Genomic DNA, 14428 nt, shown 5'->3' on the forward strand with positions numbered 1-14428 from the left:
AAATTTGCCTGTCATTTGTTCCTTATAAATCCCTGCTGCTTTTCTTCTAGATGTTTACAAATTCTCTCACTGCTGGTTCTGTTTTTTTCCCTAAGGACTGAAGAGCTCCCCTTCCCATAGGAGGAATTCTTTTAAAAAGGATAGAATTCTCTGTTATTGGATCTCCTCAACTATTGTTTGATTTTTCTATAGTTGAAATACTTTAGATTAAAATGCCAAATACCCCAAATTAGTGTTCTTTACTGTGGCATAATCTCATTTCCCTTTCCCACTATGATTGAAAGCTATGTGCATTTACCCTAGAGCTTTCCAGTGTCAAAAAGGAAACCAACATTAGACTGGAGAAAGGCAATCTTTGAGAAGAGGGGGTGGGAAAATGAGTTGCTGAGTCAAAGTAACATCTTTTGAACAGCTGATATATAACAGAGTTCACTGAAGAAGTTCTCAGAGAAAAGGGACTTTTTACATATTATAAAATACAGTGGTTATAAACTTTTGATGGAATTTCCATTTTTAGCCCTTTATATCCTAGGGTGGGTGGTTCAAATTTCTTCATCTTATTTTTAACTTGTTTTCAGTGCTTATTTAACTTTCCTCTTATCAGCAGCATATGCTGGTTGTCCGTAACATACTTAGGTCTGAACATCCTGGCCGTTAGGTTAGGAAGTATATATGCACTTAATTAGTACACAATTCATAGTGCTGCTATAAAAAATAAAGGTACACTTTGTTTAAACAATATTAAGCTTGGAAAAGTTTTACATCTTACATTATCGATCTCTTATATAAATTTGTTCTACTGTACTTGTTGGCAACAGTTTAACATTGCTAATTCACAATGACTGAGAGACCCAGGTCGAGTTTCTCAGCTTTGCAAATTAGTGTATGAGGAAACAAAGAAAACCACCACAAAATATACTTCCCCCTCCAAGTTAAAATAAAGCTTGTGATAATTCATAGCATCCTGTAAAGATGTTGAAATATATTTTCTAAAAAAGAAAAGGAGTACTAGTGGCACCTTAGAGACTAACCAATTTATTTGAGCATAAGCTTTCGTGAGCTACAGCTCACTTCATCGGATGCATTTGAGTTATGCTCAAATAAATTGGTTAGTCTCTAAGGTGCCACAAGTACTCCTTTTCTTTTTGCGAATACAGACTAACACGGCTGCTACTCTGAAACCTGTCATATTTTCTAAAGAAAATGAAGTCATAACAACAGAACCCCTGACTAGTGTATAATAAATCAGAGCCACATTTTTTAGGGAATTAGAACATGGAGGGTTTAATGAAAGACCAGTTAGCAAGGTTATTCACTCAACTCAGAGAGGAAAAATGTAAAAAAAAAAAAGCCTAATAGCAGGATTTCATAAAAAATGAAAAATATTCAAACATTTATGCATTAGTTTGCTACCTCTACTGAATGTAGACTTAAAACATCAATGTGAAAGTCACCAATACTTCAAAGTTGTAAAATAAAATTTCAATTCAAACAGAATTTCTGCCTTTTGCATAAGTTTCTAGAAGAAAAAAAGGTAAATGTGCATTGAATACAACAGAGTCTTTTAATCTATACATCTTCTGATTTAATTTCATTCAGTAATTAAGTAAAAAAAGATTTTCCATATTCAACTTATCTACAGATTATGTCTATATATAAAAAATGTGTGGATATATACACTTAATATAAACACACACACGTTCATACATATATACATGAACTGGTATTCAATCATTTTCCACTTCCCCTCAAAAACATGCATCAGCTTAGAACCTACTTTAAGGCCACTACAACGTATTGGTAATTGGACAAAACACAAGCATTCACTCTTGGACTGGACTACATTGTTCCACTTCATAAGCTGTAGACCACATCTATTTCTGTAAGATTACCAGATTTCAATAATTTAGAATTCAGTGTATAAAACCCCTCTGGAAATGAAACATTTAACTCCCTTATTGAAAGAATATCCCTCCCCCCACACTCGTTTTAACTAACTGATTACAGCGCAAGTCACCAAACTAGGCCACATCAGAAACTGCAAACACACTGTTTAGTCTTAGTCTAAACTAACATGCATCAAAACATTCTGAAGTGTTGCATCTTTTGACTTCCTCATCTTCTCAATTGCCCTGTGCAGATCCTGCTGTTGCACTGGCCGAATTTCATCTTCATCATTGCTTTAAAAAAAAACAAAAAACCCAACAGTGATTCAAATGTTACATAATTAATCTGATTTACATGCTGTAAAATAATCCTCAGCTATACATACAGTGCCAGAAACTACAGAACACTCAATAGATAATGTCTGGCTATATCAACGGATGTAACTGACCTAACCAGGGGTAGGAGAGAAGTGTTCACAAGAGCTATTACTTGCTGTAAAGTTCTGGAATTACATAATGTAACACAGGATCAAGGTCTATGCAACAGAAGGGTGTGTGGGTTCCTCTTTAGGTACCTTACTGTATTGTTAAAAAAAGTTCTGAAGTTGTGAACACTAAAATAAGGAACTCATTCAACAGGAAAGAAACCCATTTGACAATCTAGTTTGGCTCTTATAAAATGTTGTTTAGCTGTAATTTTTTAAGGAAACTCTGGACTACTTACTGTTCACTAATTTCTGGTTTTTATATATATGGAGAATTAGTTCTCCAACTAAACACATCAAATGTTTTTTGTTCATTTTTCAGTATTAAACCATGAAATGTAGCACTCAAGCTCACCTTGGATTTGGATTTAAGGACATACAAAAGTAAGCTTGAGGGCAGTGATCCTGTAACAGAGGCAACGGAACCTTTACATTAGAATGTATGGTTTAGTGCTTTGGGAAATGCAGGGGGTGCATGACTGGAACCTGTATAATTCAAGTAGCCACATTTACAGCCTATGATTACACATGGGGACCGATCCTCCAAACATTATACACAGTGTAACTTTATGCACATGAACAGTCCCATTAAAATCAATAAAGTTATGCCCCATCTTGTGTGTTCATCTTTTACCATAATATTTCCCAATAGTACTGAAGTAATTTTCAACAAAATCCTGATTACATCCATAACCAAAATGAAGTGATTTATTCACTGAATTTGTGTGCGTGGAGTGAGGATTGGTGTAGAGAAAAACCACCACTGGTTTCCATCATTTGTTTTGTTTTTAAAGCTCCTTCTTAACATTAAAACTGAAGACACAATTATTTGTAGTGTCTAGCACAAAGGGGGCTCAGTCTCAGTCTCACAGCCATAATAGAAACAGCAAGAAGCACCTTTCTTCACATGTAGAATTAACATATTCCCTGACGCACAGGAGTGCTGCATCACGACACATTTCTTTCAAATCACTTCCTGAAAATCCATCTGTTTCTTTAGCAATTTGCAGGAGGTCCACATGCCTGTCCACCTACCAGAAAATAAAGAAATGGGCATGAAAACTTCAAAGTCACTAAGATATTTTACAAAATATAGAAAAGAAAGTCACTATTAGAGACTTACTGTCTTTAGATTTATTAGGGTTTTGCCTTTGAGGAACTAAAAGAAAATGTTAGCAAAGTATAATCACAACATAAAACAATTACTTTCTACCTGGGAAGCAACGACGTGATTAGTAAAATTAAAGTTTCACTAACAAAACTTCATAGTTATTAAAAAACTGGCAGCCACTGGAAGGCAGTAATTACCTTATTATACTTCATTTCTCCTGTACAAATTTAGAGTGCTGATAGCTGAAGAGGACAGGATCCCCCTGACACAAAGTCTTGAAGAGCTTCTATGACACTTTTTAGGGCTTGTCTTTACTAGCAAATTATGTCATGTTAGAACACAACTGCGAAGAGTTATAAGTATCAACTCAGTGTTAAATATGACTTAGCATGCACTATAGACAACATCCTGTAACCACCAGTGGATACAACGGAATCACAGAAATGGTGATCCAATTCTTCTACACCCACACTCCAACATTAGCCTTTCTTTACAAGGGGCTGATCCTACAAGGTACTTAGTGCACTCAGGTCCTTATATATGTATGAGTAATACAAAACAAGACCTAGACATAGGCCTATGAGTATTATTTTATTTTATTTTATTACATGTTGTCTATCAACACACAAATTTATTTCTCAGACATTGTTAAAAAGTGTACATTTAGCATGGACGTTTCATTTTAATGAACATTTTTGCCACTTCACACACTAAGTATGAAAAATCAACTGACATATTAATATTTTCTGTTGGCACCTTTCATCACAGAATATCAAAACACATTAAAACCAATTAATTTTAATAGTGCTATTCTGAGGTGGTGAAGAATTATACCCATGTTACAAATAAGAGAGCTGAACCATTGACAGGCAACATAACTCGTCCAAGTTCATGCACCAAGTCAAGCAGAACCCAAAAGCAACCCAGGAGTCTTGACTCCCTCTTGATAGTTCTAATCCAGATCTCCCAACTTTAAACAAATATTTTCCATCAGAAAATGGCGTCTTCTAGAAGCTAATCTTTTTACATAGATGCATCAGAAAAGCAAGTGGAATTTTTTTTAAATTTCTTTATAGACAAATTAAAAGTACAATGCTTCAAGTACGTAAAAAAAGGTCAACATTAAGGAACATGTTCAAATAAAAGGAAAAAATATTTCCTGAAAAAGGAACAATCTGCGTCTAGAAGATTAGCCTGCTCTAAGTCTAGAGGCTTTGATATGACCCATCACATTCCTTTCAGCCCTAATGTCTATAATTCTATGGATTTCCCAATACTAAATCCATCAAACTTAAAATCATCAAGTTTCAGCCTTCCTCTAGGACTCATTTATGTTGACACTTTTCTTTTAAATATCAATTCTGTTTTCATATCTCTAGTGCTCACTTATTTTGCTGGAAGGACCTTATATTCCAACTATCACCTGCATGCAATCCTGACAGTTTATGAAATGTTTTCCTTCTTAATACTTAGCCATTCATAGCGATCAACTCCCATATTATACCACTAAAATTAATGAGATTTAAAATTAGTTTTACTTCTGAAATGTATTTGTTTTATTGTACAGACATTAATCTAGGATGTTTTGTAAACTAATATGGGAATTACTAATATGGTGGGTCTAAATCCTGCAAGTTCTCCATGCACAGAACCATTATCTTAAAAGGGAGTTCCACACAGAAGGCTGGCAGGACCAGGCCGTACATTTTGTCAACAGCAACAATGGTAAAACTGTGTAAAAATACACAGATGTTTCAAGTCTCCTTGTTCCTTCTCTAGTCTGTGACATGAACCCCATATAAAGTTCTGAAGATAAATGTGAGGCAACACTTTTTCTTCCTGATGAACAAGCAGGAGGTAAAAGCAGCACTGTCACACATTGCCACTTTCCAGCTCAACTAGAGAGAATGCCCTTGACAGAGAGATTATATAATTTGCCCTAAACCACAGTGAATCATTGTCAAAACTGATATTAGAAATCTAATTTCTCTAAAGACAGTTTCATGCTTAATCTATTAAACTACTCTACCTCTGAAATCTGAGGTCACACCCAAATCCAGAAGCTTCCCAGTCATAAATACACTGCACTCAAACACTGTCTACTGTTAGGATATAGATATTCAGGCCTGTCTGTAAAGGCCTGTACTCTAAGAATTTAGGTGTATTCTTATCACTTGGCTAGTTATAGAGGTACAAAAGAGAATCAAAATCACTGTCTGCCGGTGTAAGGGCCTTTTCTTACTGTGACAGTCTGAGGCCCTGTGCTTAGGCTAAGGCCTTTGGCTAAGCAGCAGAGGCAGCCATAAGCTAGGAAGCGAATGGTCACATCCTCACATTCCAAACTAGTCACATTGAAAGAAGGTGCTATTGGGCTGTTAGGAATACAATCCTGTCCTGATAATGCCTATCACCTCCAGAGAAAGGGAAGTGCCTAGAAAATGTAAAAGGAAACAGCATCCTGTCTGGCAAGAACTCATTTATCAATAGCTGGGATGTGAAATCCTCACTTCTGTATTGTTTTGTCATTATAGTTCCCACTTTGCTATTGTTTGTCTGTATAATCTCTGTCTGGTTCTGTGATTGTTTCTATCTGCTGTATAATTAATTTTGCCGGGTGTAAACTAATTAAGGTGGTGGGATATAATTGGGTACATAATCATGTTACAATATGTTAGGATTGGTTAGTTAAATTTCAGGAACATGATTGGTTAAGGTATAGCAAAGCAGAAGTCAAGTTTTATTATATAGTTTGCAGTCAATTAGGAAGTAGGGGGGTGGGGGTGGGCATGGGCATGCGGGTGGGGGAGATGGGAACAGGGAATGGGGTAAGGAAATTGGAATCATGTTTTGCTAAGGGCAGGAATGGGAACAGGGACACAGGTGTAAGGCTCTGTGGTGTCAGAGCTGGGGAGGAGGATACTAAGGAAGGAAACTGGAATCATGCTTGCTGGAAGTTCACCCCAATAAACATCGAATTGTTTACACCTTTGGACTTCGGGTATTGTTGCTCTCTGTTCATGCGAGAAGAACCAGGGAAGTAAGTGGGTGAAGGAATAAGCCCCCTAACATCTACCAGCATGTTTCTGATTATAATCCATACAATGGTCAAAGATGGTTGGTTCGAAAGCATGTTTTCCAACTGCCCTGAAGGTTTCCACCCATGGCCATGATAATGCATAGAAATATTTTTTTAAACAAATATGTTACTTACATTTTCATTTTTCAAAATCAGTTTCAAAATCGCCTCTCTCTGTTTCAGAGCCTTTAAATAGACACAAGATTTCAGTCATTATGGAACAAAAAGAGACTGATAGAGAGTGTGACATTTCTTTACCTATTAAAATAATTCAACTGTACATATTTATTTTGCATCTTCCATGCCCTCCAGAAATACAGGTTGATCCCTTGAAATGAGAGGTCACTTTCCTAGCATGTATGCTACTGATGGCAATGGTGCTATTCAGCACCAAGATATCAAGTCTACTTTTTATCCCTTGAGTCCAGGAACACCGTTTACATTAATTATAGGGAAAGGGAAAAAACTAGCTGACGAATACTTAAAATCTTACTCTTCCCTGAATGGGACTTGTACCCATGTAAATATCTTAGGGTTTTCTGCACCCACCATCCATAACAGAGGACTGGTCCCGCTGGATCTAAAATGGACATTATATATTTAATATACTTTGTTAATCACATAAGCAACAGGACAATCACCATTGCTGCAAATGCTGTTTTCAAAAGTCGTGTTGATTCTAAAGATCATACTTGAGAAACTTCCTTAAGCAATATTAGTCATGCATTGCAATGAAGTTATTGACAGAAGATGGATAAACACTGAGCATGGTTTTACTGAGACCAAGATTGCAAAATGTAAGTGTTGAAAAAACTGATTCATATCTGCAAATGAACAAGTTTATGCCATTTAAATCCGCTTCCATTTATAAAAATTGAATTGATTAAATGTAAATTGCGGAATACTTTATTATATGCTTCAATGCCTACCTAGGAGTTTCTGGCTGCTGCATCCCCAAGCCCTGCAAACACCTTTTTCTTACCTACGGACTGGCCTTGGGTATTCACAGCTGCCAATTCCCCTTGTTTATTTTGGATTAATAAGCTACCCTGAGGGAAAATAATTACTTGGCATAGTAACTGTGGTACTCAGAGTTGACTGTCCATACTGAACCCCACTCTTGAGATAAATGTATTCTGGAGAAAGAACTTGGAATTTCCAGAGTACTCTCCACTGTGGTTCACACATCATCCCAAACAGCATTCTGAGGGAATCAAAGGGGAAAACGCCCCAAACATCCTTTGGTTTCTTTCATTAATTAAAAGAATCCTTCTACAAAAGACTGAGATGATAGCCCACATGGATCCACACTCCCTATTCACCTTTCCCACTTCAGAGAACCACAGTTACCACGGTAAGTAACTTATTCCTGTTTCAAGAATCACCCGTAAGGATCCCCTCTCTGAGGTTAATGGGTAGTAGTAACTTTCCAGGTTGGGCATCAGATGAAGAAACCAAGTTGAAGAAGATAAACTATGTGAGTACAGAGAACACAAGAGCCTTATTTATATCAGTAACAGGAACACTGAGTAGGCATCTGGTAGAATTTGAGTATTCTCTGATAGCTTTAGGTGGCTGAACAGCTGCCAAGTCTAACCATGATGGAAACATAGTCTGATATATTTTGACGACCCCTGAGCTAAGATATGCTGACCTTTGGTCTTATAGTCAAAGATTACTGCCAACAACTTCAAGAAAAATTGAACAGAAGTGTACAAAAATTTACATGCAGGGGTATCAATGCTTTTAGTTGCTCTCCCCTTGGTGTGGATGAGCAGAATGGAAAGTATGCACCAACTCCATTGTACAGGATGAGTGCAGGAAATGGGTTTCGAAGCTGCTGGTGGCACAATGAGTTGGTTCCAGCTAAAATGTGTATGTCTCAAGTTTCTCATGGGAAATTTCACCCTAAAAAGCAAAAATTATCTGTACTTGTGAGAAACTGAAAACAAACCTTAACAATACTCTCTGGTGCCGTTTGCCTGGGCAGTGAAGACGTAGGTCTCTCATTTGGTACAGTACAAACCTACTGCTAATCCACTAGGCAAACGACGCAACATTATTTAAGACAATTTGCTCTGACTTACTGGTTGGTTAATGTGAAACCTCGTAGGCATTCTTCTCATAATGGCAGAGTCAAGATCCTGAGGGCGATTGGTAGCTCCCATCACTATCACCTTAATACAGAAAAACAGAATGATTAGATAGCAGAGAGAAATTATTTCAAGAATCATCATAATGGGGATTCACAAAACAAACAAGCCAAATTGGGTAGCTGTTCTACATTCCATCAAGCAAATCAGCCTATAGAGAAGTTGTGTCAAGCTTTCTGACACTTGCTCTAGCAGCAGGATTTAAACAAACATATTATGAGGTTATTTTAAACAGCTGGAAGCAGACTAGTTAGTTCAAAGTATTTTGAGCCTTTCACCTCTAGTTTGCAAATTCAAATTCAGTCCAAGTCAACAGGCAGAATATAACAATTTTTGGTCACTAACATTTGGACTCTGTGGACAAGTTCTCTCCAGAACTAACAATGGGGAGGCATTTTGGTAGGGTAGCATGAGGAAGCACTCTCTCTTTTCCTATGTAAATAAAAAGCAGATTGGATTCCAGGACTAGCAATATAGCATTTTTCACAAGCATTAAATTCACTAAAAAGAATGTCTGATTTTTAAAAAACCTAAACAGCTGAAAAGCCAAAATAAACTAACTGCTTTTGTATTATTAACTGGATGTGAAGCTACAGGAAGCTTTACAAAGGTTTCATTTAATGTAATATGAATGCATCTTATTTTATAATCCATATTTAAGACAGGAACAGTATTTACATCATTGGACTACACCTCAACTGTCATTTTAAGAGCAAAGTTACCTACAGTGTACACGTCTCATTTTCTCTAAATTATGTTATTCTAAATTATGTACATTGCAAATGATCAGTCACAAAAAACATAAATGTCAAAGAAATCAATCCCATATAATTTTAGATTCCTAAAAGCCTGTTGTTTTTAGCTCTCTCATTTTGGAACTTTGCCCCACAACTGGCCTTGGCAAGTTGAGAGCTATGCATCAGAGCTATGTTGCTTTCATGGGTTAGAGTGATGCTGCCATCTAGAGACACAAAGTTGTGGCTCAAGTTACCGGACAGTAAGATGGTAAGCAGACATTAAAAAAATTATTTTACGTTCAACAAAATATTGTAAGCGAAAGGTTCATTTAATAAATGGTCCAACGATATTTATTAGACCACATATAGAAGTAGTTAAGGGGTCAGATTCTCTGGTCTGCACATGACACAGCATCAGGAGGTGAAAACCACACTTATCCCTTGCTCCTGGGGCCAGCCAGATGGCAGGCCGTACATTTGCAAAAGTCAGAGAAGCTTGAAGTTTGATCCAACAATTCTCTCCGCTGGTGGCTCCAGGGGTCTTTTTGGCAGCAGGCAAATCACCTGGGCATACAGGTGCCCTGGCCACATCACCTTTCCTCTGGGAACACAGCAGATGCACAACATAGCCACTAAATCAGCTCTATGGCATCTGGATATTTTCCTTACACAAGACAAAAAGATGACCAGATCTGGCTGCTTTTTTCTGAGGCCAAAATCTAGCCTCATATTCTAAGTATGAATATAAACATATCACCATTCATGCAAAGGGAAGCTTGGGGACAGGCTGAAATCAATTTAGACTTTTTTAAAAAAGTAAAGATAATTAGAGATTACATTGTAAAGTTCAATAACTACTCTTCTCTCTTCTGTGTCCCTAGAGAAACTCTGCCCCTTTCTTACAACATAGCAGATGAACATCTGTTGTAACAGCAGGAATGACAAAAACAGACTTCCCTCCACTTTCAAGACAGGGAATGTGATGTCATCTGCAGTCAGACCCTCATCTAAGGATTCCCTCTCCCCCTCAGAGGAGTTCTAGGGCACGGGGCACTGAGGAAGAAAGGCTGCAAGGGGATCCTTCTTGTTCTGTACTGAACCACCTGATGTCAGCACAGGGAGAGACTGTTTCGGTGCAATCCAACCTACACCAATTTTGGAGCCCTAATAATTCTTTGCCATCCACCTTCCCCTTCCTGCTTCCTCATGCAAGTGGCACAATGCATAGCTTCCTAACTCCTAAAGGGAGTTTTAGATCACCACTATTGCTTGTATCTCCATCAGCAAGGGAAAATGTACAGACAATTTGCTGCACACAAAACTCTCAAAATTTCAAAACTAATTTCTGAAATAAGTCTATAATTTAAAAACTATTTAATTTCAGTAAGACACAACAGGCTGTACATTGTGCACAATACTGTTCCTTCTCAGGTGCACTTGAAGCAGGAGGCAACTAACAGGGTCTACATGTTGCCCATCACATCCAACTGTTTAAGTTACTGAGACTTTAGTACATTTTCCTCAGAATGTTAAGAATTTTACAGCAATAATAAAAGCTGGAATGAATCCTTGCTATCAGAGGCAATTTTGTTTAGATCCAGACACAGCATAACACTCCCAACTAAATATTTACCAATAAAACATTTTGAAGAAATTGTAACGGTCAGCTCTCAAAAAATATGGGGCAGTCTTTAAAAGTGCTTTGGACATTTCAAAATCATTGTTTAAAGAAAGATTTTTCTGAACAGTATGAAGTGCAATATGGGAAGAGCCTGAAAATGGACATGTCCAATAATTCTCAAAAATATTTAGATATATTTTCACAACCAACTCCCAAAACTCTCCAACCAGGTGCTTTGTACTATATTTTACTCTAATGGGGCTCCCACTGTGCCAAGAAGTATGAGTGAGGGGCCACAATGACTTCTTCAGGCTCAGGAGTGGAAGCACAAGATCAGATATATGTTTTACTGAAGGAAAGGAATGCTTCATTTCACTGTTTCCAAGACACTTTCACAATGTTTAAAGAGGCATCGTGTTAAAAACACTGGGAAGAATCTGTGCCTTAGGGAACATCAGGTTACTCACCCTTAACTTCAAGTTCTGTGCGGTGTAGTTATTAGCACTAACATCCTATTGACATATTGTATAGTTCTGTTCCTTGCGAAGCAGCTGGTCAACAGCTATACTTAGCCTATATGTCTTTGAATCATAGTATGAAACCTCTGCTTTAAAGTTACTGGTTGTATTCAAGATGCATGAGAAGCTGGATTTCAATTTGACTGCCATTCTGACAGATTTTAAAGTTATAAACTATAAAAAGATATAGTTAAAACCAGCAGTGAAACAGAGAAAAGAAAGCTTGTCTAATCGGGAAAAGAGTACTCTTAGGCATTGGATGGTTCAGGGTCCTCTTTATGGGATACAAACACTTTCAGTTCTAGAATGCCAAATTAAGTGCAGTCTGATTGTGATTACCATCCAATGACTGCTTGGTGGTCTATGTGAAACAAGTACTGTCATCTGTCCAGTTCCTAGTGGATTAATTTCTACACGTAAAACTATCACTTCACTCTGAGTACAGAAGTCAGGCATTTAACAGACACGGAGAGAGAACTGCCCTCTCAGCCTTACAAGGAGGTTTCTCTGAGTAAAATTTGAGAAATGTTGATAGGATGGTGTGGGGTCAGGCTGCCCTCTCTCTCTCCAAGTGCTCTAAACGACAGAATTTCAGACTCTCACAAGTACTTTTTACAAGCAGCACCAACTATTATTTTCTAATTTGATATTGTTACCAAAAGTTAGGTGAGAAAGGAAGGGTTGGATAAATGAGGCAAAATTCCTGCTCTGGTAATATCAGCTTCCTGAACTTTTAAGTTTAGCCCAGTAAGCGTAAAGATTATGCTTCTGTTGGAGAAGCAGCTGGGCTGGTGGAGGGAGGATGTCTAGGCTTTTCTATAGTGAGTATTGACATAATTGGGATTAATATTCAAATTTTTCAATAAGGGTCCTGGCGTCTAAGATTTAGGAGTCATGCAAGTGAATTTCAAAAGGAACAGTGTGGGTTTATTTCCTTGCCAGTTAGACAGGCCAAGAGTGGTTTGTATTTGTCTTAGCTGTTACGTTTACCCTGAAACAACTGTTCATGTGATTTTGTTTCAAATAATAAAGCTTCAAATTTAAATAATCTCAAATATTGTGGTTATATTATTGGGGGAAAAAAACCACTTTTTTAAAGTGTCTATAATTTACTATTGTCCACAATAACATGAATGCATGAAGTGACTATTAGCATAGGGTTCTTGTTCCGACATATTCTGCCATCCAGCAACAAAATAGAGAAATTCCTCTGGGCAGCTACTATGTTCAACAGACTATTTTTAACTAGTTCCTAAATGGAGAAAAAAATTTATTAAGTTTCTCAGTGAGAATTATGGTAGGTTTTGTCTTATTTTTTTAACTCACTTGGCAACTATAGTCAGTGTCCAGACCATCCCACAGACTCATGAACTGAGCTTTCATCATAGCTGTAGCTTCATGATCAGAACTTGAACGGCTTCGTAGAAAGGAATCTGAATGAAAAAGATTCAATGAGCATTATTTACCTTCACATTCAACCACAGCAACTATTATATTTCTCAAGGGCAAATTTATAAGATTGTAAGATTGTAATCACAAAAGAAAAATAATTTAGGACCAAGAAGAGAGATGCTGAATATCACTGAAATTTTAGTCAGATCTTCTCAGTTACATTATCTAAGCCCTATGTAAGTACATGAAATATCACATGAAACTGTCTCAGATTTTGTGAAATAATCCCAAAATATTGCAGAAAACCTAGAGGAGAAAAATCTGCATTTGCCAATGTTTTACTTTCTCAGGTATCTTACTAGCACTTCCTATATATAATTGGTATCTTAGGCAGCTTCTATTCCTAGATATGTGAAAAAATGAATTTTCATCCTTGCTCCTCCTGAAGACTATTACACTACCTCTGAGAATACGACAAGCTAAGAAGCTATCAAAGGAGACTATTACAGCATAGTTGCATGTTTAATGTAAAGTGGCCCACCCACTTTTCATGCAGCGTTCTAGCTCTACTAATCAACTCCAGAAGCATATACTGTTGTTAAAAGAGTTAGTAAGAGCGCTTCCAGAAGGAAAATAGATTGTCTTTGGAAAAAGACTCCACCTTAAAATGAAGTTGGAGAAAAGTGGAAGTTTCACTACATGTTTCACAGTGAATCTTGTTTCTCAGTGTCCCATTTTAAGAAGTGCTTGGTGAAAAAGAGAATGAGCAATTTTAACTGAAGTGTTCTTGTTTCACTTTGGTATGGATTCATGACTTCGAAGTTAAAAAGACAAATCCTCATGCTCCTAATAAATAGCACCTCTGCTTTCTCCCTAATCCTTATATAGATTTTTGTTTGTTTTAAATTTTCTTCTTCCTTCCCCCCCATTCTTATTTGTCCTGTTAATTCTTTAAACTTTATTTTTATTGTTTTATATATATAAAAAATACATAAATACATGCACAGGATGGAAATAGCATATATTAAATATAAATAACAAAATTCAGCGTTCATTATTTGCAAAACTTGGAACAAACAAGATCACAAACCAAAACTGAACCCCTAGAGGTCATGTAGGGCATAACGTAGGAGTATCAGGGACTAATACATACTAAACTGCAAAAGTATTCCATAGTTTCATGTTTAGCATATCTTGCATGTAAATACCTTGCAATGCCGGCTACAAAAGTGCCATGCAAATGCCTGTTTTCACTTTCAGGTGACATTGTAAATAAGAAGTGGGCAGGATTATCTCCCATAAATTGTAAACAAACTTGTTTGTCTTACTGCCTGACTGAACAAGAAGTAGGACTGAGTGGACTTGTAGGCACTAAAGTTTTACTTTGTTTTGTTTTTGAGTGCAGTTACATAACAACAACAACAAAATCTACATTTTTAAGTTGCACTT

General features: G+C 36.9%; 1 protein-coding gene across 8 annotated transcripts in view; it reads right to left on the bottom strand.

Moving 5' to 3' along the window:
- Window positions 1–1256: 1256 nt before the first annotated feature.
- Window positions 1257–14428, bottom strand: part of ATAD1 (ATPase family AAA domain containing 1) — a 54430-nt gene continuing 41258 nt past the window's right edge. For all 8 annotated transcript variants that reach the window (XM_043550736.1, XM_037903549.2, XM_037903544.2 and 5 more), the window contains 5 exons: window positions 12914–13020; window positions 8646–8735; window positions 6694–6744; window positions 3269–3402; window positions 1257–2180 (listed from right to left, as the gene is read on the bottom strand). In XM_043550736.1, coding sequence (XP_043406671.1) covers window positions 2060–2180; window positions 3269–3402; window positions 6694–6744; window positions 8646–8735; window positions 12914–13020 — 503 coding nt within the window. In that variant the 3' untranslated portion in view covers window positions 1257–2059. The remainder of the gene's footprint in view (window positions 2181–3268; window positions 3403–6693; window positions 6745–8645; window positions 8736–12913; window positions 13021–14428) is intronic.

This window comes from Chelonia mydas, chromosome 7 (assembly GCF_015237465.2).
Source record: "Chelonia mydas isolate rCheMyd1 chromosome 7, rCheMyd1.pri.v2, whole genome shotgun sequence".
Classification (NCBI taxonomy): domain Eukaryota; kingdom Metazoa; phylum Chordata; order Testudines; family Cheloniidae; genus Chelonia; species Chelonia mydas.